The sequence below is a fragment of the Mytilus galloprovincialis genome, chromosome 1, assembly GCF_965363235.1.
Source record: "Mytilus galloprovincialis chromosome 1, xbMytGall1.hap1.1, whole genome shotgun sequence".
Taxonomy (NCBI): domain Eukaryota; kingdom Metazoa; phylum Mollusca; class Bivalvia; order Mytilida; family Mytilidae; genus Mytilus; species Mytilus galloprovincialis.
In genome coordinates, this window is record NC_134838.1 from 116,072,865 (window position 1) to 116,096,059 (window position 23,195).

Consider the following 23,195-nt stretch of genomic DNA (forward strand, 5'->3'; position numbering starts at 1 on the left):
TCTACAAAACATTACTTAGAAGACAATAGAACGACAAATATCAACCCAACCAAAACAGGGGTGATCTCAGGTGATCTTGAATACATATAAAACAGACTTTACAAATTTATTCATTCATGCTTTGATTAGAAAATATGAGGTGCATTCATTGAAATATCTAGTCTAACAATGACAATGCTAATTAGGAAACTAATGTTTATGTTTGTGATTACTGTATAAAGTCATTAAATTTTTATATCATATTCTTAGCAGAAATGAAATAATTGCATAACCAATACACATGTTTTAATCATTCGTTTAATGATCGTTAGGAGGGTCTATTGTTTTAACGTTATACAATTTCTTTATGGCTGGGATGAATTAATCTATAATACAATAACTGGATAATAATCTGAATGACCATGAGCGAAGTGACAGTACCGATAGCAGCAAGATAAAACCATTCACTTTTATGTTGTGTAAAATATGCCCACAGTATCAACATGATAATGTTTTCAGAAAAGGTTACAAAGTAATAAAACATGGCTCTGTATCTTGTTTGTCCCTCTTGCACATTTTGGAAACAAAATATCAAAACGTATCCGAAAACAATGTTAAATATCCATTTATCTCTAGAATTTTTATTCATCATTTCCTGCTTTTGACATCCTAACCAAATTGTCATAGTAATCCAATGAATACCTATAGCTATTAGCATTTGAATACGGAACTGAGCTGCAAATAATGCTAACACTATCGTTCTAGGTGCAACTTCACAAGCTCTCCATATATAGTAGAAAATCACACCACAGAAAGATAGGCCCTGTTCCTTGATATTATGCGAGGCTCTGAGGGCTTTATGATAGGATACCAACGTCCAGGAGACTCCGACCCAAGATCCAAACATGGCTGCTACTCGAACAATTTCTACAAAATATCATGAAACAGTACATACATATTATTTCATCTAGAACTATATTACATTTTTAGCTTATTTTACATTGACAGTTTTTTTGTCGGTTATCAGGAAAGTTTTTCACATCCTGTATTAACAACACAGAACGGACGTATGCTTCCATTATTAAAGGTTTTGTATGAAAATGAGTAGATTTAAGATTATCAGGAAAGTTTTTCACATCCTGTATTAACAACACAGAACGGACGTATGCTTTCATTATTAAAGGTTTTGTGATGAGTCTTATGTAGACGAAACGCGCGTCTGGCGTATAAAATTATAATCCTGGTACTTTTGATAACTATTTACACCACTGGGTCGATGCCACTGCTGGTGGACGTTTCGTCCCCGAGGGTATCACCAGCCCAGTAGTCAGCACTTCGGTGTTGACATGAATATCAATTATATGGTCCTTTTTACAAATTTTCTGTTTACAAAACTTTCAATTTTTCGAAAAACTAAGGTTTTTCTTACCCCAGGAGTAGATAACCTTAGCCGTAGTTGGCACAACTTTTTGGAATTTTGGATCCTCAATGCTCTTCAACTTTGTATTTATTTGGCTTTTTAACTATTTTGATCTGAGCGTCACTGATGAGTCTTATGTAGACGAAACGCGTGTCTGGCGTATAAAATTATAATCCTGGTACTTTTGATAACTATTTGTATGAAAATGAGTAGATTTAAGATTTACATCTTAATTTTTAAATTGTCTTTAAAATATAAGTATTTTGCTTGTTTGACATTTTGTTTGAACATAATTTTCGTACAATTAATTGGGAAAAGCAGCGACATAGCACATGTGCGAATATTTTCTACATTGCTTCGTACAATCATATATATTACGTCATATGTCAATTTACTATACAGATAAAATTTGTCAAAATCATGATATTTGCAATGAAAAAATCGTGCAATCGCTTAAAATCTTACTGAATTAAAAAGATCAAAATAATATTTTCTTACGCATCAGTAGATTGTCATTTTGTGTTTCTGTCAGAATTATGTATATTTGTAAAACTAGTTGTGGAGCAGATTCTAGGAAAGCTTCAAACATCCTTAACATGGCAGCGTCTACATCTTCGTATAAAACATTCTTATAAAAATAATTTCTTCTACCGTCCGACAATGATGCAGATCTACTTTTACAGCCATAATAGATGTATTCAACATTTCTACAATGAAAACAAAATTTCTTTACGAAGATTTAAAAAGCAACAAAAGAAAACGCCAAATAACTGAAAGAAGTGATATGAACAGTAATGTATTCTAACTGAAAAAAAATTAGAACAAACTAAAGAATGTGGTTTGTCGATATCTTTAAGTTCAGTTGTGTAAGGCAATAGGAGAATATAGATATTTGAGCGAAAAAGCCTTACCTATGTCACAAACTAATTCAAAGAAAACAATAGAAATAAAATGACTACTTTATCTTATGTTGTTTTCTTAACGTCTAGAGGAAAAGATTTTGGAAAATGAATAAAAACATAAAAGCAAATAGATAGGTTATATAAAAATGGTTGGCAAAAATAAAGACGGGAAAAGATAGGTTATTTGAACAGGGGAAAACTATTTTGACTTTCAACATACCATCCATGGACCCTTAAAATTTGTTATTTATTTATTTTAACGTGGGAGCGTGGTGGTTATAAAACAAAATCAAAAAACAATAAGCGTTTACATTATAAATGCTTACCTTACAATAGGACCAAGCATGAATGGTAAGGAAAGCACTACTCGTACAAACCATTTCCAACCTTTTGTTGTATTTCCATTATTCTTTTCTGCCATATAGTCGCGATAGTACCAGGATATATTGATCATATTCATGATAAGATGAGGAAAGAAGATGAGTGATGCTGTAAATCCGAATGAAATCCATCTTTGTAGACGGTAATATTCTTCAGCCAGAATAACATCTGATACCACATCATATAGGTAGAAGACCGTTGATAAAACTGTTGCAATTAAATCTATTCCACGAAACAGAAAAGGATATTCTTCAGTGTTAAAATATACATTAGTTTTCCAACAATTATTTCCACAGCAGCATGTCAACGCAACACTTGTCGCTTTATCAAATCCTGACACATTTTTCTTAGTGTCTGCATTTGTATCGTCATCTAATATTGAATATCTTCCATCAAGTTCATCATTATTGTGAGTTATGTTTATATCAAGAAATTCATCCTCAGCAAGTCTGGAAGGTGCCATCTTAAAGTTTTGCTTCTTATTAATATGGCGAGCATAAACTTCATCCTGACCACTTTCTGTTTGGTATTCTTCTTTAGAGGTTACCGCTTTACCATCATGTGTAAATTTAAGTTCTTTAACCATAATTTTACCGTCAACTTCGTCAAAGGTCTCATCTTCGTCATATTTCACTCTTCTGGTGTAAGGAAACTTTTTGGTTCCCATTTTTGGATTTGCCTTTGCCATTCCTATTATCTGCTCTACACCTTTTCTGTTCTACACCTTTTCTTAACTTCTTTCTCTTTAGATAACCGTCTTATTTCTTACGGAGACAAATATATAGCCATGCAATCCTATTTTTTTTATATCAATCCAGTGTAGTCATTCTTTTAAATCATTCTTATAATTCAAAGCAGTGTTCGTCATACTACAAGAAATTAAATGTTCACCACAACGCAAATAGGTGGGATATCTATATAGGTCATGTTTGACAAGTAATACATGTATGATTAAACATCCTGTTTAAAATATTGTAAATATAATTAGAACGGGTATACATAGTCGTTGTTTTTTTTTTAATTAATTTGAAATTGTGTGTTAGGTTGAGCGTTTTAATTACCGACGTTTTAGAGACTATAAAGAAATGTTGAAGTGGACTAAAATAATGTCTTCCCTTTAGGTCATCTGCAGAGGTCATTGAAGCTTAAAAAGGTCCACGACACACATTAAAGAGGTGATAATGTATTATCTTAGGCAATTAATAATTTTCTTTGGAGAACAATATATATTTTTCCCACTTTATGTAAGTATTGATAGCAATACAAATACTTAATCGATAAAAACTAACCCATTTGATATTGAACAAAACTATCTCGTTCGACGTGACATGCGGTTAATGCAAATATATTTTTTTTAACTAACAGTAGTACAAGCATTATCGAGTTTGAAATAATTTCAGACGAAAAAAAGTCATAGAAAAAACAATTTTATTTTGTTCTGTACTGTTAATGTTGTCTGAAGTTCGCAAGCGTATGTTTGGTAATTAATATTTTTTAGGAAGTTTTAACATAGTGTAGGGTTTGGATTAAATATTTATTTCGTTTGGATAAAGGTAAAATAATATTTTTTTTTTCATTCTCGAAATGTCATATTTTTTGACGTTTAGAAGTTTAAAACAACCAAATAATCCCTCCAATTTAGAACGTATTTAAATAAAGGAAACAGTAGTGTACCGCTATTCGAAAGTCATAAATCGATTGAGAGAAACAAATCCGGCTTTCACACTAAAACCAAGATAACACAGCAACTATAAGAGTAAAACAACGAAACAACAGAAACACTGAAGTGCAACAAAAGAACAAAACGACAGTGCAACACACACAGAAACGAACTATAAGACTTCGGACAGGCGCAAATATGCGGCGGGGTTAAACATGTTTTGTGAGGTCTCAACAGTCTCCAATACCTCTAGCCAATGTAGAATAAAGAAACACATATCAATACGCACAGTAACACTCACAGTTTAAGAGAAGCCCGAGTCCCATGTAAGAATAGGTAACAAGAAACTACCGGTAAGCAAAATGACAATGATACACAAATTAACAAAGGACTACTAGCAGTTACTGACATGCTAGCTCGATATCTAAATTAAACTTGATTGAACAATTTTGTCTTCATCACATAAAAGTCAAGTACAATCCCTCCCATTATCATACCATCATAAAATATATGAGAAGAACATAGCTCATATCATGCAAACACCTGGTTTTAGAATAAATGTTGTTATTTTTGATGCAAAGACCCTATGATTGAATCAATATTAATACCAAAATGTGCAGTCCTTAATGACCTGACAACAGTATTGTAACTATATTTTTTTCAGAATAAGTCTGTTGAAAGGTTTGGTTAGCTTTTCAGGTGAATGCAGACATTTTTGTGTTTTGTAAAGAATATTACCATAAAATATTGGATGTGAAATACCTGAAAGTAGTTTTTAGGGCGTTCGTGTTGTTTATTCTTTATTTTTCTATGTTGTGTCATGTGTGCTGTTTTTTGTTTGTCTTTTTCATTTATAGCCATGGCGTTGTCAGTTTGTTTTAGATTTATAAGTTTGACTGTCCTTTGGTATCTTTCGTCCCTCTTTTTTAAGATGTATGCATGTTGATTTATATTTACGAATGATATCCTTGTACCGATGATAAAATTTAGTAAATGTTTTGACTGATTTGTGATATCGAAAACCCTGGTGTAATTATTTTGAAGTAATACGTACTGAGATTTTCTCGTTGAAATCAAATACATCGTTACATACACGAGCGAATAGAACAAGTTGAGATATATAAACACCATAAGATGATGACAAGGGAACAATTCAGAATAACAATATGCAATTATTATTTGGACGATTTCAGTTTTATGTAATTCATTAACAGACAAAGAACAGAGCTGGATTAAAAGATAATGTCTACCTTTTTTTAAATAGAAATTAGGTCCAAAATATTTGTATTGTTATTACAAAATTTTAATTGATTGCGATTTATTCTACGCCCATGAGACCGCTTTTTACAAACTGTTTCAGAAACTATATCCATAATGTTAACATTATCTGTTCTAGATATATTACCAATTCCCACGATATTGTCGTTAAGATCGAGAGGATAGACTGTCTGAAATTTTTTAATCCAATCAAATTCAATTAATTTTCGTGATCGTATAAATTTTGACTGATTCCCAGGCTACTTATTAACTACATATAAACATTGAACTGTTAAATATTCAAAAGGGTGATTGTGCTTCTTAAGATGTTGATAAATGATATTTTTTTATTTATGGGGTCTTTTAAAACGATACAGGCGTTCAGATAAATACCGTCCAGTTTCACCAGTACTGAAGACCGCATCCCGGTTTGTTTCATGTGAGTAAATATATCATACTGTTAGTTTTTCAAGTGATATCAGTTTCATAACTTAAGGAAAATGTGCGACCATTTACCGTGGACCTAATCATATTGTTGGTGTAAAGACGGGGACATGTAATTCATGTTTTTGCATGACACTTATATATAGAAGGGCAAACACTATTTTTGTTATATAAACTGTTAGCGATTGTAGTATTTTTAGATAATCGATTATGAATATTGAGACGTGTAGATATTTTGTATGGGTATTTTTTTTATATTTTGTAACCCGACAGTTGTAAGGCTCTGTGGCACGATCTTGGTGGAGATTCACGGTGAAGGCCGGAAACAACAAAAGGAAAAAACACTAGAATATCAAGAAAATCGCTATCCATTTTAATAAACAAAACATCAAAGTCATTACTATATAATTTCAAAGAACAATGTTAAAGTTAGAATTAATTTAAACCAATAATAAAATACTACAAAAAAATAAAATTAAATATCAAATGATAGTTACAATAATAATAACTGTTAAATTAAACCTTTGAATTAAAATATTAGTAAATTATAAACTTTATCTATTTTTGTTCAAAATAAAATTAAAAGAAAAGTAATTTTAAATCTAAATCAAAACCTATAGACTCGCCTAGAGTTTCAAGGAACTCGCATTAATTTTATAACGGCTTGATCAGTTTTTCGAAAAAATAAGGATTTTCTGATCCCAAGAATAGATTAAATTAGCCTTATTTGGCACAACTTTTTGGAATATTGGGTCCTCGATGCTCTTCAACTTTGTACTTGTTTGGCTTTACAACTATTTTGATTTGAGCGTCACTGATGAGTCTTGTGTAGACGAAACGCGCGTCTGGTACCTTTGATAACTATTTACAGCACTGGGTCGATGTCACTGCTGGTGGACGTTTCGTCCCCGAAGGTATCACCAGCTCAGTAGTCAGCACTTCGGTATTGACACGAATATCAATTATATAGTCATTTTTATAAATTTCCGATTACAAAACTTGGAATTTTTCGCACAACTTTTGGGAATTATGGCTCCTCTGTTCAATCAAACCTTTGAACTAAAATATTAGTAAATAAACTCATCATAGATATCAGGACTAAATTTTGCATATACACCAAACGCGCGTTTCGTCTACAAAAGACTCATAAGTGACGCTCGAATCCAAAAACGTTAAAAAGGCCAAATAAAGTACGAAGTTGAAGAGCATTGAGGAATAAAATTCCTAAAAGTATTGTCAAATCCAGCTAAGGTAATCTATTAGTACGGTGACCAGACCCAATATTTTTTAGATTTAATCGTCAAACATACTATATGTCTATATTATATATCATTGGATTCGGAAAAATGAGTACTTTTGAAATATCGATGTCGTCAAAAAGAAATGTGGTGACAGTTTTGCATAAAATAAGGTCAAAGATCAAATTCTGTTTTTCTTTTTTCTTCTTCCATACTTTTAAAATTTGAAGATATATACAACAATTAAGTTAAAATTTCAGATACAGACATCTTTTTTTTTTCAAATCAATTAACAATTAATTACCTCGCAAATGTAAAAAGTAAAAAAAAAGAATTAGGAAATCGATTTATTCTGGAAATTGGCGTTTTTCAAACACTTGATCTATTATACACATAAGTTACAGAAGTTATCTTGCTTTTTGACATTCAACGTCAGCAATAAAGGATAACTATAGTATTATTATTTTAACTGAAGCCTACTATCATGAAGACGTATTTTGCCTAAGCTCATTCATGTAATTCATTAAAAACTAAAAAGCACTCAATACCTCGAAAACAGTTGCAATCAAAAATCCTATCAAAGAGATCCACACAACAGAATTATGCCAGCAGTATCTTTTGGTTCATCTGTCAAGGAATATGATTTGAATAACATTAACGGTACCAATTTTTTTGCACCAGATGCGCATTTCAACAACACATGTCTCTTCAGTGATGCTCGTGGCCAAAATATGTAAAATCCAAAGCTTAAATAAAAGATGAAGAGCTATAATCCAAAATTTCCAAAAAGTATAACCAAATTGAAATGTCTACACAACTCTGAACTTTCCAGGAGCAAAGCTCCGGACATGTAGGGTGTTGTTGTAAACAAACACATGACTATTTTACATTGAGATTTTCCTTTCAACGAAAACACAAGATCCTGTAAGAATTCTGCTGACATATGCCCTTTACAATACACGGGGTGTAGTGAATCCTTTAACTATCGCCAGTCGTATTGTAAAATTGACGTAATAGGGGGTTTAGCAATGTGCAATGCGGTCCAAAGTTTTAGTTTGAAACAAAGTACGTAAAACATGCTGTTCCAGTGCCGCCTCACAGAGAGGTAATCTGACTTAATTTACATCTTTACTAACAACAAGCTTGACGCGCATTTGATAATAATTATAATGGAATGGTTTTAAAGAGATTTTTCTGATCATAGAGCTTTGAAATTAACTTTCATGAACAAGCAAGGGCTTTATCTTTGGCAATGTTATCGAAACTCTAAAAACCACTGAAAAAGTCGTGCGTGTCCTTCAAAGTCTGGTAGATAGTTTGTTTACCTACTCCAAACAGAGACAAAGTTGTGTCTCATCCGGTAGGGCATGTACAGCAGTTAGTAGTTTACAAATTGTTGGGGAAAACAGACACATAGTTAGTGAATTGGTGAAAATCTCCGTCCATCCTTTACACTGTTAATGCTCCCCATCTGCACCCACAACTCGCTTGAATGTGTCATACATTTATAGTAGTGAACACGAACACACAGAACAAACACATTTGTATTAGAGGTCTGTATGCTTGTTCTTCCGCTCTTTCCCATTTCTCTAAACTTCGTGTTAAAGTTTAAGGAATTCAGTATCAGCTTAGGTCTCCTCTTGAGTGCTAAGCAAGTTACTACAGCCCTTAACAGTGCTGGTATAAATAACTTTGACAATTTCGGAATTTACAAACGTTCTGGCTATGTAAAGCTCACATCACAATGCCTATTTTTATCTTCACTTTTTAAAATTAAAAGTGCACTTAAAAAAGAAAGAATGCACAAACCACCTATGATAAGAATCAAAATAATAAACAACTTTGAAATTTTAATGAATGGTACTAAAAGTAACCCAACAGTTTTAAACAACTTTACCACCAGGCTGTCACGTGTTACACCTTTAGAATTTATCAACAAAGAAAGTAGTTACGAGTCAGTCAAGCGTACTTTAAATAAAATAAATAACAAATTTAAAATCAATCAATATGATAAAAGACATCCATATATGTACGCTAAATGTTAAAGGACTCAGAGATAAAGAGAAAAGAACAAGATTTTATCAATGGATAAAAAATAAAAAAAGTCTTATAACTTTTATACAAGAGAGTCACTTTGATGAAAATCTTGAAAAAAAATTATATACTGAAACTAGTAACGTTATCTATTTTAGTCATGGTACAACCCAAAGTAGAGGGGTAGCCATTATAATTGATAATAAGTTAGAATGTAAAGTAATTAATGAAAACAAAGACAAAGATGGTAGAATACTAATGTTAAATATAGAAATAGAAAACATAATTTATTCGCTCATTAACATATATGCACCAAACATAGAAACGGAAAGAAACAAGTTCTTTAAAAATCTCTCTGATTTCATAAGTAATTATGCAATTGGAACAGTAATACTAGGCGGCGACATGAACGATGCATTGTCAAACTTAGATAGAAAACTTACTAATGGAAAACGAAAAAATATAAAACCAGTAAACAGTTTAAAATCTTTAATTAAAACACACAATCTAATCGATATATGGAGATATTTAAATCCGAAAAAAGTACAGTTTACCTGGAAAAGACAAAACTTCAGTCAAGCAAGTCGAATTGATTACTTTTTAATTAATAAAGATTTTGTGCTCAATACAAAATCAAGCGATATAAGACCCGCATTAATAAAAAGCACAGACCACCAAGGCGTTTCTCTTAAATTACAAAGCGTAACGGCCGAAAGTAAAGGTCCAGGATACTGGAAATTAAATAATTCTATTTTAGAAGAAAATGAATATTGTAAAGAAATAGAAACAATAATTGCAAAATATAAAACTATCATGCAAGACACAACTACGGATGTGCATCTTCTTTGGGACGCGATTAAACTTGATATTAAACTATTTACAATAAATTATTGCAAAAGTAGAGCTTACAATAAAAATAACGAAATAAAGCAAATGGAAAAAAAATTAACACTCTTAACTGAAAAATACCAAAAAAATGAAAATAATGATATTTTGCAAAAAATAAATCAAATTGAAAATCAGCTAGAAACACATTATGAATATAAAGCTAAGGGCGCCCAATTAAGGTCTAAACAAGATTGGGTAGAAAAAGGCGAAAAAAATACAGCTTACTTTTTAGGCCTAGAAAAAAATAAACAAACAAAAAAAACAATAATAAAACTAAAAGATGACCAAGGAAATATTGTTACAGATCAAAGTGAAATACTTCAAATTGAAAAGAAATTTTACGAAAAACTATATTCAAAAGAAAACGAAAACATAGCCCAATCATGGGAATATATTAACAGTACTGAAGTAAAAAATAAATTATCAAAAAATGAAAGTCAGACGTGCGATGGATATGTTACAATAGATGAACTAACACTAGCAGTAAACAATTTAAAACCCAATAAAAGCCCAGGTAAAGATGGTATCTCAACAAATTTCTATAAAAAGTTTTGGCAATCATTAGGTCCAATCCTTGTTAACATCTTTAATACAAGCTACGACAGGCAAAAGCTACCATTTTCTCAAAGACAAAGTATTCTTAATCTTATATACAAAAAGAATGATCCACTAGATCTTTCAAATTATAGGCCAATCTCCTTATTAAACTCGGACTATAAAATACTATCTTACACATTAGCTCAAAGAATAAAAAATGTACTAAATTTAATAATAAATGCAGACAAAACAGGATATATAAAAAAAACGATATATTGGCTTCAATCTCAGACAAATACATAGATTACGCCGACAAATTTAATGTTGAAGGTGCAATTTTGTTTCTAGACTTTTCAAAAGCATTTGATACCTTAAAATGGACCTTTATGTACCAAACTCTCGAACATTTCGGCTTTAATAGTTCATTTATTAACTGGATTAAGACGTTATATTCTGATATAAATAGCTCAGTGTTCAATAATGGATGGATTTCTGCACCAATTAGTCTAAAAAGGGGGGTGCGTCAAGGATGCCCCTGCTCTTCCATGATCTTCGTGATCGCAGTTGAAATTATGGCATGTAAATTAAGGAATGATTATAACATTAAAGGTTTTGAAATCAAACTTGACCATTCAAAACATAATTTGAAAATTTCCCAGTTAGCAGATGATACCACTCTTTTTCTTAAATCAAAAAATGAAATTATAGCAGCATTAAACGTTATTGAAATATTTGGCACATTTTCTGGTCTTAAATTAAATAAAAACAAAACGGAAGGCATTTGGATAGGAAAACTAAAAAATTGTAAAGATAAGGTAGATAATATAAAATTCACAGATAAACCCGTTAAAGTGTTGGGATTGTATTTCGGCACAAATAAAGCAGAATGCGCAAAACTAAATTGGGAAAATAAGTTTGAAAAAGCAAAAAAACTCATGAAATCTTGGGAAAAAAGACATCTTACGATCATCGGTAAAATTCTTATTATCAAATCACTTATCATCCCACAATTTACATACTTAGCAAGTATGACAGTCATAAATAAAATGTATACGACAACTTAGAAAAAGAAATTTTTAATTTCATCTGGAACGGTAAACAAGATAAATTAAAAAGGTCAACTCTCATAGCAGATTACAGTACGGGAGGACTTAATATGATAGATATCGACAGCTACTTCAACACACTTAAAATTAAATGGGTATCAAGACTAATGGAGTCAAAACATGAAAATTGGTCAATTATTCCGAGATTCTTTTTTGATAAATACGGGAAAAACTTCCTTATCTTCAAAATGAATTTAGAACTTAAAAATTTAAAACCACTTAAAATAACAACTGAACTACCAGAATTTTATCTGGATATTGTAAAATGTTGGATACGGAAAGGTGGAGGTCAAACTAAATCACCCACTAACTTTAGAGAAATACGCAAAGAAATTATATGGGGTAATAAAAACATAAAAATAAAAAATAAACCATTATTGATGCTCAATTGGATCGGAAGCAATATAATCTATATAAATGAAATAATTGACGAAAACGGTCAAATCAACGAAAAGACAATACTGCGTAAGTTAGAAATAAAACACAACTGGATAGCCGAACTATCAATATTAAAAAAAGCTATTCCAAAATGTTGGATAGATATCCTGAAAACAAATAAATCTGTTAAAACCCGCGTTAATATTAACGAAAAAATAATCAGAATGAATGAAACAGAAATAAATTTAGCAGATCTAGATAACAAAACCGTATATCAATATTTTTTAAAAAACAAAATAACTCCAAACATTGGATTAATAAAATGGCAAAAATTATTAGGCGTAAAACCATTACAAATTAAACACTCCTTATCATTTACAAACAAAGAAATATACACAAACAAACTTAAAGTATATAAATGGAAACTATTTAGCTATATATTGCCGAACACAGAAAATCTTTTTAAATGGAAAATATATAATACGTCAGAGTGTACTTTATGCAAATGCACAGACAATTATCAACATTTTTTTATCGACTGTAAATTTTTAAAAGATTTGTGGAATAAAATAACAGAAAAAATGAATATCATAAACTTCTGTAAGAAAATAAACTTAAAAGATATAGTCTTTGGATATAAAATAGGAGACCGACATTATAATGACATAAATCTTATTATAACGTTGATAGGTTTCTCAATTTACAAATCATTTTACACGTCAGAGCAAAGAACAAAATCCGCCGACATATACAATATCTTTAAAAAAGAATTTGAATTATATTTTGAAGTTAACAGATGTGTAAAAAAAAGGAAAAGTAATTTAATTCGCAAATTTCAAAAAAATCTTTAAACTGTTAGATTATAAAATATAAAAATCGACACCTCAGCGGCCGTAAAGAAAAACCCTTAAATTACACCTATTCTAAAACTTAAATCAAAACACAATAAGGTACAGATTATGTACAAAGATAATAAATTCATATTTCTAAAATAATAAACATAAAATATCTCACCTTTTGATAATAATCCAAAAGCTAAAAGATTAACACGTGAAGTATATTATCCCTCAATCACGTCAAGTTACGATTATCTGATCACATTAAGACATCTGCACGATTTTTCTAAACGAGCAATATGTGTCAGGTAGATTGATTCAATAATGAGGATGTTAAAGTAAGGGTCAAATACGGTACAAAATTACGTAATTATAAATGTGAATGATTTGCAATTATATATGCTTATATTGTATTTTTTTTTCTATTTGTAATTGACTAACAATCAGTCAGATTATATTATAATTAAAAATGTATGTTTCAAACACAAATTAAACTAACAAATACTAACAAAATTTATTATATACTGCTAACGGTTAACGAGGCCGGGATAAGGTACCGGTATTTGATGTATCAACTAACAAATGTGAAAAACTATCAATAAAACATGAATATTTAAAAAAAAAAGCTCACATCAGGTGGAATCATAAGGGATTTGTCAAAGTTTTGCAGTCAGGAATACTTCTCCCCTCAATAATCTTATACACTTTGGTGGAAGCTGTAGTCTTTGTACAGCGTTCCCTTTCGGCAGACGTTATAGAGTTGTTCATGTCGTAGCGGTCAAAAACATCTGTTACTGTGTGCGCTATAGAAATTCATCAGAACATATGTTTTAATAGTCAGCTGTAAGGTCGCCGAATGTTTTACCCTTCTTAATCTCAATACACTGAACCAATCTCATATCATCTCTGATGTAAGTTGAAAGTGATGGTATAAAGAAGGGTATGGGTATAGAAAGTGCACAAGAGACTCAGATTCTAATTGCTTCGCCAAATCAGACTTGCATGATTTTCTCATCTTGAAAAAAGGAATTTGGAATGGGACCTACAGGGTTCGACAGCACATGTTCTATGGTAACATCATCTCTACATTTTGCCAAAATTAGTGCACGTCTAAATACAAGTTATGGATTTATTTGAGCTAAAAGTATTTCCTCCGATTATATATCTAATGTTTGCTTTTGTGGTCAGGTTGTAAAACCTTTTTAGTTTTGACTTTGATATTGGACTATATAAACTCCTGGCCTGGATCTAAAGAAAGAGTACTAGTGATAAAACTTTTAGACACTTTCAAGCCTTCTTATACAGCTGTAAGCAAAGAATCTCGAATATCTCGTGTAGCATTCATTCTAGAAGAGATGTTACTAAGACACGGAGGATGGGATTCCACATCAAAAGGATCAGTCATGGATCATTCAGATGGTCCACAATGGCAATAACATGTTCATCCCTTTTCATTGCTTTTAGCTTTATTTCCCCTTGTGATAATGCATTATTTGCAGCAATTCCAGCCCTTTTCAGCGTAACACGACTGAGATTCTTAGAAATATCTAGAAAGGGTCCATCTAGCAAGCGCAGACTTTTGATTTGTTATGCCTACAGTGCCACCTGATCCCCTTGATGCTTCTAGAACGGTCTTTCTGTTGCCATGTCTTTCCATGAACCGTTGAAATGTCCAGGAGTCTGTCTGAAAGCAAAGTAGCCATCTATTAAATTCTCAGAAAGTTGACGCATATCGAGTATGTAAACTTGCATACACCATCAGTTATTGGTACGGTTGGTTACAAAAACATGAGGTTATATTTCAGATGACGATCTCAAGGAAGTGACAAATTTCCCTCTCGTTCTACTCTAACATTTGACAGCAAATGTCTACTGCTTCAAGGAACACATCTTAGTATTTGAATGTAGTTGATACAACACATTCCCTTTGCTTATAGGTATCTATAATAGGCTGTATATGATCTTCGACTAGCTCCGTCGTATGAGCGTTAAAACTTATATCTGGCTTGAATTGCTGAAATAATGCTTCTGATATAAATGAATTTGATATTATGGATTAATAAAGGTATTAAATATTATATAAATGTGAAATTGTTTTAACTTTATTTGAAATAGTTAAAATAAGGTGTAACAACAATGTATATAATAACAGAAATCATATCACGGATGTTATTTTACAACTTAGACCTCAAAACGTTTCTACGTTGATTTTGTGTTCAAGTTAACTAACGTATTTCAAAGCCCATTTTACAAAAATTGCACCTAACAATTTTTTGACGACAAGGTCAGAATGTATGTTTGTCGTATATCAATTGAAAGTATGTAAAGAGTACATTACAAAAATACCACTTATACAGGAAAGACCTTTCAATTGTTTTACAAACAATTGAGACACTAGTTTTTTTATCCTATTCTTAGCCTGAATGAAATAATTAAATAACCACTAAATTTGTTTTAATCAATCATTTAATGATCGTTATGATGGTCTATTGTTTTGACATAATACAATTCTTTCATGACTTGGATGAATTAATTTATAATACAATAACTGGATAATAATCTGAATGACCATGAACGAAGTGACAGTACAGATTACAGAAAGATAAAACCATTCACTATTATGTTGTGTAAAATATGCCCACAGTATTAACATAATGATGTTTTCAGAAAATGTTACAAAGTAATAAAACATGGCTCTGTATCGAGTTTTACCTTCCTGTACATTTTGGAAACAAAATATCAAAACGTATCCGAAAACAATATTAAATATCCATTTATCTCTAAGCGTTTTATTCATCATTTCCTGCTTTTGACATCCTAACCAAATTGACATAGCAAGCCAATGAATACCTATAGCTACAAGCATTTGAAAACCGAACTGAGCTGCAAATAATGCTAACACTATCGTTCTAGGTGCAACTTCACAAGCTCTCCATATATAGTAGAAAATCACACCACAGGAAGATAGTCCCTGTTCTTTTATATTATGCGAGGCTCTGAGGGCTTTATGATAGGACACCAACGTCCAGGAGACTCCGACCCAAGACCCAAACATGGCTGCTACTCGAACAATTTCTACAAAATATTATGAAATAACAGTAAAGACATAATGTTTCATCTATGGCTACATTGCATGTTTATTTTACGTTGACAGTTTTTGTTTGTCGGTTATCAGAAAAAGTTTTTCACATCCTGTATTAATCACACAGAACGGACGTATGCTTCCACTTATAAGGTTTCGTATGAAAAATGAGTAGATTTAAGATTTACATTTCAATTTTGAAAGGGTCTTGTTTTACTTGTTTTATATTTTGTTTGAACATATTTTTCGCACAAATGATTTTAAAACGCATCGACATCGCACATGTGCAAATATTTGCTAAATTGCTTCGTACAATCACAAATATTAACGTCATATGTAAATTTCCTATACAGATAAAATTTGTCTAATTCGCGATATTTGCAATGAAAAAATTCAGTGCAATCGTTAAAAAAATCTTACTGAACTAAAAAGATCAAAATGATATTTTTCTTACGCATCAGTAGGTTGTCATTTTGTGTTTCTGTCATAATTATGTATATTTGTAGAACTAGCTGTGGAGAAGATTCTAGGAAAGCTTCAAACATCCTTAACATCGCAGCATCTGCATCTTCGTATAAAACATTTCTATAGAAATAACTTCTTCTACCGTCCGACAATGATGCAGATCTACTTTTACATCCATAATAAATGTATTCAACATTTCTAAAATAAAAACAAAAGTTCCCACTTCTATTAACAATTCACGATGCAAGCAAAACTTATTTTTGGAAGATTTTAATAGCAACTCAAGAAAACTCAAATTACTTCAAAGAAATGATAAGACAAAATAATGGAACAAACCAAAAAAATGTGGTGTGTCGATATCGTTTAGTTTAGTTGTGTAAGGCAATAGAAGAAGATAGATATTTTGAGCGAAAAGGCTTTACAGTGTCACAAACTAATTCAAAGAAAACAATAAGAATAAAATGACTACTTTATCTTATGTTGTTTTCGTAATGTCTAGAGGCAAATATTTGGAACATGAATAAGAATAAAATGAAATAGATGGATTATATGATGAGCGTCGGCAAAAATGAAAACGGGAAATTTAGAATGCTAATAAAAAGAAGGTATTTTGAACAGGGAATACCCTTTTGACTTCCAACATACCATCCATGGACCCTTAATTATATTTTTTTTAGTTTTTTTTTAATGTGCAGAGAGCTTGGTGCTCTCCATACAAAATAAACAAAATTTTAGAAACGTATACAGTATGAGAAGCTTACCTTACAATAGGACCAAGCATGCAGGGTAAGGAAAGTACTACTCGTAAAAACCATTTCCAACTTTGTGTTGTCTTTCCATAATTCTTTTCTGCCATATAGTCGCGATAATACCAGGATATATTGATCGCATTCATGACCAGATGAGGAAAGAAGATGAGTGATGCTGTTAATCCGAATGAAATCCATCTTTGTAGACGGTAATATTCTTCAGCCAGAATTACATCTGATATCACATCATATAGGAAGAAGACCGTTGATAAAACTGTTGCAATTAAATCTATTCCACGAAACAGAAAAGGATATTCTTCAGTGTTAAAATATACATTAGTTTTCCAACACTTATTTCCACAGCAGCATGTCAACGCAACACTTGTTGCTTTATCAAATCCTGACACATTTTTCTTATTTTCTACGTTTGTATCGTCGTCTAATATTGAATATCTTCCATCAAGTTCATCGTCATCGTGAGATCTGTTAATGTCAAGAAATTCATCCCCAGTACGTCTGGAAGGGGCCATCTTAAATTTTGTATTCTTATTAATATGGCCAGCATCAACTTCATTATGACAACCTTCTGCATGGCATTTGTATTTCGTCTGATTAGTGGTTAACGTTTTATCAGCATATGTAAGTTTAATGTCTCTACCGTCAACTTCGTCATATTTGACTCTTCTGGTGTAAGGAAACTTTTTGGTTCCAATTTTTGGATATGCCTTTGCCATTCCTAGTATCAACTCTACAACTTTTCTTAACTTTTCTGTTCAGACAACCGTCCTTTTTCTTATAAATATAGCCATGCAATCCTATTTTTTATATTTATCCAGTGAAGTCATTCTTTTAAATCATTCCGAGAATTCAAATCAGTGTTTGTCATACTACAAGAAATTAAATGTACAGTACACCACAAGTTGGTAGAATATCTATCTAGGTCATGTCTGGCTAGTAATACATGTATTATTAAACATCCTGTTAAAAAAATGTAAATATAATCAAAGTCGTTGGTTTTTAAATTAATTTGAAATTATATGTTAGGTTAAGCGATTTAATTACGAAGTTTTAGAGACTACAAAGAATTGTTGAAGTGGGCTAAACATAATGTTTTTTCTTCAGGTCATCTGTAATACGTGTATCCAAACGAAAGGCACAAAAATAGACACATTGAAGAGGTAAAACAGTATTATCTTAGGCAATTAAGAACTTTCTTTGGAAAACAATTCTTCATATCTTCCTAACACAAGTATAATAATACACATATATTTGTCTACTTTATGTTAATGTTGATAGCAATATCAATGCTTAGTTGGTAAAGACTAACCCATGTGATATTGAACAAAACTATCTCGTTCGACGTTATATGCTGTTAATGCAAATAACTTATTTTAAAAGCAGTAGTATAGTCATTATCAAGTTACAAATAATTACAGTTGAAAAAAAGTAGTCATAGAACAAATAATTTAACTTTGTTCGATACTGTTAATGTCGTCGATACAATAACAGGGGAGGTAATTACGTTGCTAACGTAAATTGTTATTTTGACGACTTCAAACTATTACTCATCGGGAAAAGATTCAGTTTTCGACGGATTTTTATCATTCAAACTAATTTAACTTGAAAACGAGTTCATGGACCTTTTTTTTAAAAGCCATTTGGTTTGATTACGTCAGAAAATTGTGTGTGCCAATTTTCACGAAAACGTCAATAGAGCTTTTTTTTTTAATTTGATAAATATACTCAAAAAACTTCTACATTCGTGAACATTTGATTAAAATGAGTTTTTTTGAAAAAAACAAATTGCACAAATTTGAAGGACATGTATATAAAACAGAATTTACAAATGATTTAACTGCATGTGTTTATCTTTTAAAATAAGAAAGTTATGTATTTCTGTCGAAAAGAAAAATGCGTCCACAAATCCTAATTTTAAATTTTACGGACGCCATCACGAGTTGGTTGACCGTTATGGAATAACTGTTTCACAAATGATATCGGATATGTTGCTTACGTCGCAACTACAATCCCCTTCCCTTTCATGAATGTGACCTACCGAATTAGACTATTTACCGGATTTGTTATCACATAAGCAACGGGTGCCACATGTGGAGTAAGATCTGCTTACCCTTCCGGAGCACCTGAGATCACCCCTAGTTTTTGGTGGGGTTAGTGTTGTTTATTCTTTAGTTTTCTATGTTGTGTCATGTGTACTATTGTTTGTCTGTTTGTCTTTTTCATTTTTAGCCATGGCGTTGTCAGTTTATTTTAAATTTCTGAGTTTGACTTTCCCTTTGGTATCTTTCGTCCCTCTTTTAAGCAAACATATAAAATTTTAAAAAATTACTCAAAAAGTAGTACATGAAGGTATATTTTTATTATATATTTGATTGAAGCAGGCAATAAATAGCCTTTATGAAAATTGTCAGCAAAATTTCAATATTGGATCAAAGTAAGCCCTTAAGTAAGCAAGTGTATGTTTGGTAATTAATATTTTTTTAGGAATTGGAAAATGGTAAAGGATGTGGATTAAATATTCGTTTCGTTTGGATAAGGGATAAATATGATTTTTCATTCTCGAAATGTCCTAATTTCGTCCGGCAATGCCATTTAGAGGTTCCAAACCACCAAATGATCCCTCCAATTTAGTAGCCCTACTCTGACCAAAAAATAGTGCCTTTGGTGTCATAGTCTGGCGGCTACAAGCATATTTCAGACGAATTGTGCACAATCTGCTACAAGCATGAAATTTGGCATAAACCTTCCTCAACTATTACTCTTTAATTTCAGATAGGGAGGCATTTGAAAAAAATGTCTCACTTCCGGTTAAATTCAAAATGGCGGACATCATACTTAAATCAGCCCAATATTGAAGGCTAGCATGTGAATATGTGTTATTATCATCCTACTATCATAATATTGGTACAAACCTTTGTTTTGTACTATCATTAGATATATTATAGAGATTAGTGGTCTTAAAAATCCCTACTTCCGGTAAAATCCAACATGGCGGACATTGTACTAAAATAAGCTTACTTTTAGGGAGGGTAACTGAAATGTGTTTTAACGTATTGCTACTATCATTACATTGTACAGGAACCTTTCTTTGGTGCTTCTCTTTGATGCAATGTATAAGACCTATGTCTTTAAAATATATACTTCCGGTAATATCCAAAATGGAGGACATAGAAATATCAATTTATTATTTAAATATTCAACTTTTTTCATTTTTTTTTGTGCCTTGTCATTCAACTTATGGCTTTAAGTTATCCCCCAAACCACTAATTCTATTATTTTGTAAATGTTTAAATACAAATTTGACATTTCCGGTAAAAAATATGGTGTAAATTTGAAAGATGAGTCCTGAATCCATTTCTGCGATATATAGTTTTAGATAGATTGATTAAAACAAAATAAAATCACTATAGTACTAAAACCTTTATAAAATTACTACTATTTAGCCAAAAAAACATGTTTATTCACGGTCACCCAAACATGCACACATAGCAGTGCACGAGAGACCCGATTTTCTACATTAACATCGACCACGGCATCCTTTCTTACATCCACAATGTACAAGCGTCTGTCAAAATTATTAGAACACGTTTTTTTAAAAGGAATCCTCTTTGTCCCTTCATCATCCATTAGCGCCTGGGCTGGGTAGCATAAGAGCCAATCCCAAGCTCGTTCCCCTAAACACCCGCCTTAGTTTATTGCACGTTTACATGCTGGAAAAGACTATACCAAGTTGAGGGAATAGCCTCAACTAGCCCTCCACATTGTGCAAATAGTTATTGTCTTGCTTTGATAACCATGTTAGCTCCATCTGATAAGTTTGTGCGATCTTACAGTAAAACCCCGGTGCATCATGATTCTTGTGTCAGCTTCTTAATGTGAACATGATGCTAAACTTGAAATACATCACGTTGTGGATAACATTGAACATAAATAAAAATTAATAAAATACCTTGAAACTGAGAGCGGATGAAGACTTGGATGAGTATGCTAGTTATAGCAACAAATACTCAGGATGTTCAGTGTTATCCACCACACGATGATGTTTCAAGTTTATCACCATGTTTACATGAAGGGATTGACACTAGAATCAAGATTGATGTCTCTGATGCAGGGAAACCCAGACTTAACTGAGTCATGACTCGAACAGTCTATGCTGATGTCATTACTGTTTCAATATACTGTGACATAGGGGCTGACGAACTTTGGTTTGCATTTGCAAGTGGGAAAAGCTTTAGATATATATATCTATCAAATGCACTAGGCATTGAGAGATTACACGTTTGCCGGAAAAGGAACTGCGTTGGTCACATGGATGGCGTTTGAAGATGTGACTTTAGCATTTAGAATGATGATTGATCAACCAACATGCAACGCCAGCTATGAATTTGATAATGTCATTGATAAAACGATACGTGGTTTTGTTGTAAGATCGAAAAACAATATCAGATGGGGTTAACAAAGCAAGAAAACATGTGTTTTTGGAAGAGAAGACTTATTGAGACTATTCCCACGACTCGGTCTAGTCCAGACGCTTATGAATGGCGAAAGAAAAAAATATGATCCATGGTAACCCTTTTGGACAACTCTTTGTGAGACCTCTTCATTTTATTAGGAGCTTGTACATTATGGATGTTAGAAACAATATCACAGTCTTTGTAAATGAGGAAAATCGGCTCTCCGATTGTGAATAAACAAGTATTTGAGGTCCAACGAGTATGCTGATTGGGTATTTTGACCGTACCTTAATAAAATACCTTGAAACTGTAACACGAGTGGATGAAGTCTTGGATGCGTATGGTAGTTGTAGCAACAAATGCTCAGGATATTCTATCTTATCCACCACATGATGTGTTTCAAGTTTAGCACTAAGTTCACATTAAGAGGCAGACACTAGAATCATGGTGCATGTGTCTGATGCAGTAAAACACGAACTTAAACGAGTCATGATTCGAACAGTCGTTACTGATGATGCTGTCATTACTTTTTCACTATTCCGTGACATAGGGGTAGACGAACTATGGATTTTGTTTGAGAGGGCAAAACAATTTGGATTAATATCTATCAATGGCCTTTCAAATGCACAAGGCAATGAATGATCACACACACTAATTGTGATTCATGCCTTTACCAGTTGTGATGCGGTTCTCTCTTCGCTTGTAAAAGGGCAAAAGGGAAGGCTAATTGAGGCTATTCCCTCAACTTGGTCTAGTCATTCCAGCATGTAAAACGTACAACATACTAAGGCAGGTACTTAGGAGGACGAGTCTGGAATTGGCTCTTATGGTACCAATTCGAAGCGCTAATAGGTGGCAAAGAGACAAAGAGGTTCCTTTTGAAAACTCTGAGGCCTGATCATTTTGTCAGAAGCTTGTACATTGTGGATGAAAGAAAGGATGCCGCGGTCGTTGTTAATGGGGGAAATCGGGTCTCCTGTGCACTGCCTTGTGTGCATGTGGGGTGACCGTGAATAAACATGTATTTTGGCCAAATAGTAGTAATTTTAAAAATGTTTTAGTATTTAAGTGATTTTATATTGTTTTAATCGGTCTATCCAAAACTCAATATGTAAGATATGAATTGAAGACTCATCTTTGAAATTTTCGCCATATTGGTTTTTTTTACCGGAAGTGTTAAGTTTGTATTTGAACCTTTACAACATAATAGAATTAGTGGTTTTTGGGTTAACCTAAAGCCAAAAATATAATGACCAGCAAAAAAAACCATTTTCTTTACATGTAGAAAAAAATTGAATATTAAAATAAGAAACTGATATTTCTATGTCCGCCATTTTGGATATTACCGGAAGTAAGGGTTTTAAAGA

The 23,195-nt window shown here is 32.1% G+C and overlaps 1 protein-coding gene across 3 annotated transcripts; it reads right to left on the reverse strand.

Annotated features, from left to right (window-relative positions):
• Positions 1-92: 92 nt before the first annotated feature.
• LOC143052882 (XK-related protein 6-like) lies at positions 93-18,571 on the reverse strand. 3 transcript variants are annotated; one of them, XM_076226051.1, is made up of 3 exons: positions 17,369-18,347; positions 16,597-16,805; positions 93-906 (listed from the first exon to the last, which is right to left on the reverse strand). In XM_076226051.1, the coding sequence occupies exons 1-3, from the start codon at positions 18,088-18,090 to the stop codon at positions 332-334; spliced, it is 1,506 nt and encodes a 501-aa protein (XP_076082166.1). In that variant the 5' UTR covers positions 18,091-18,347; the 3' UTR covers positions 93-331. The 3 variants fall into 3 exon arrangements, with proteins under 3 accessions (XP_076082166.1, XP_076082157.1, XP_076082146.1); XM_076226042.1 differs by lacking the exons at positions 16,597-16,805; positions 17,369-18,347 and adding exons at positions 1,898-2,106; positions 2,628-3,592; XM_076226031.1 differs by lacking the exon at positions 93-906 and adding an exon at positions 15,509-16,135 and having other exon boundaries at positions 17,369-18,571.
• Positions 18,572-23,195: the final 4,624 nt, after the last annotated feature.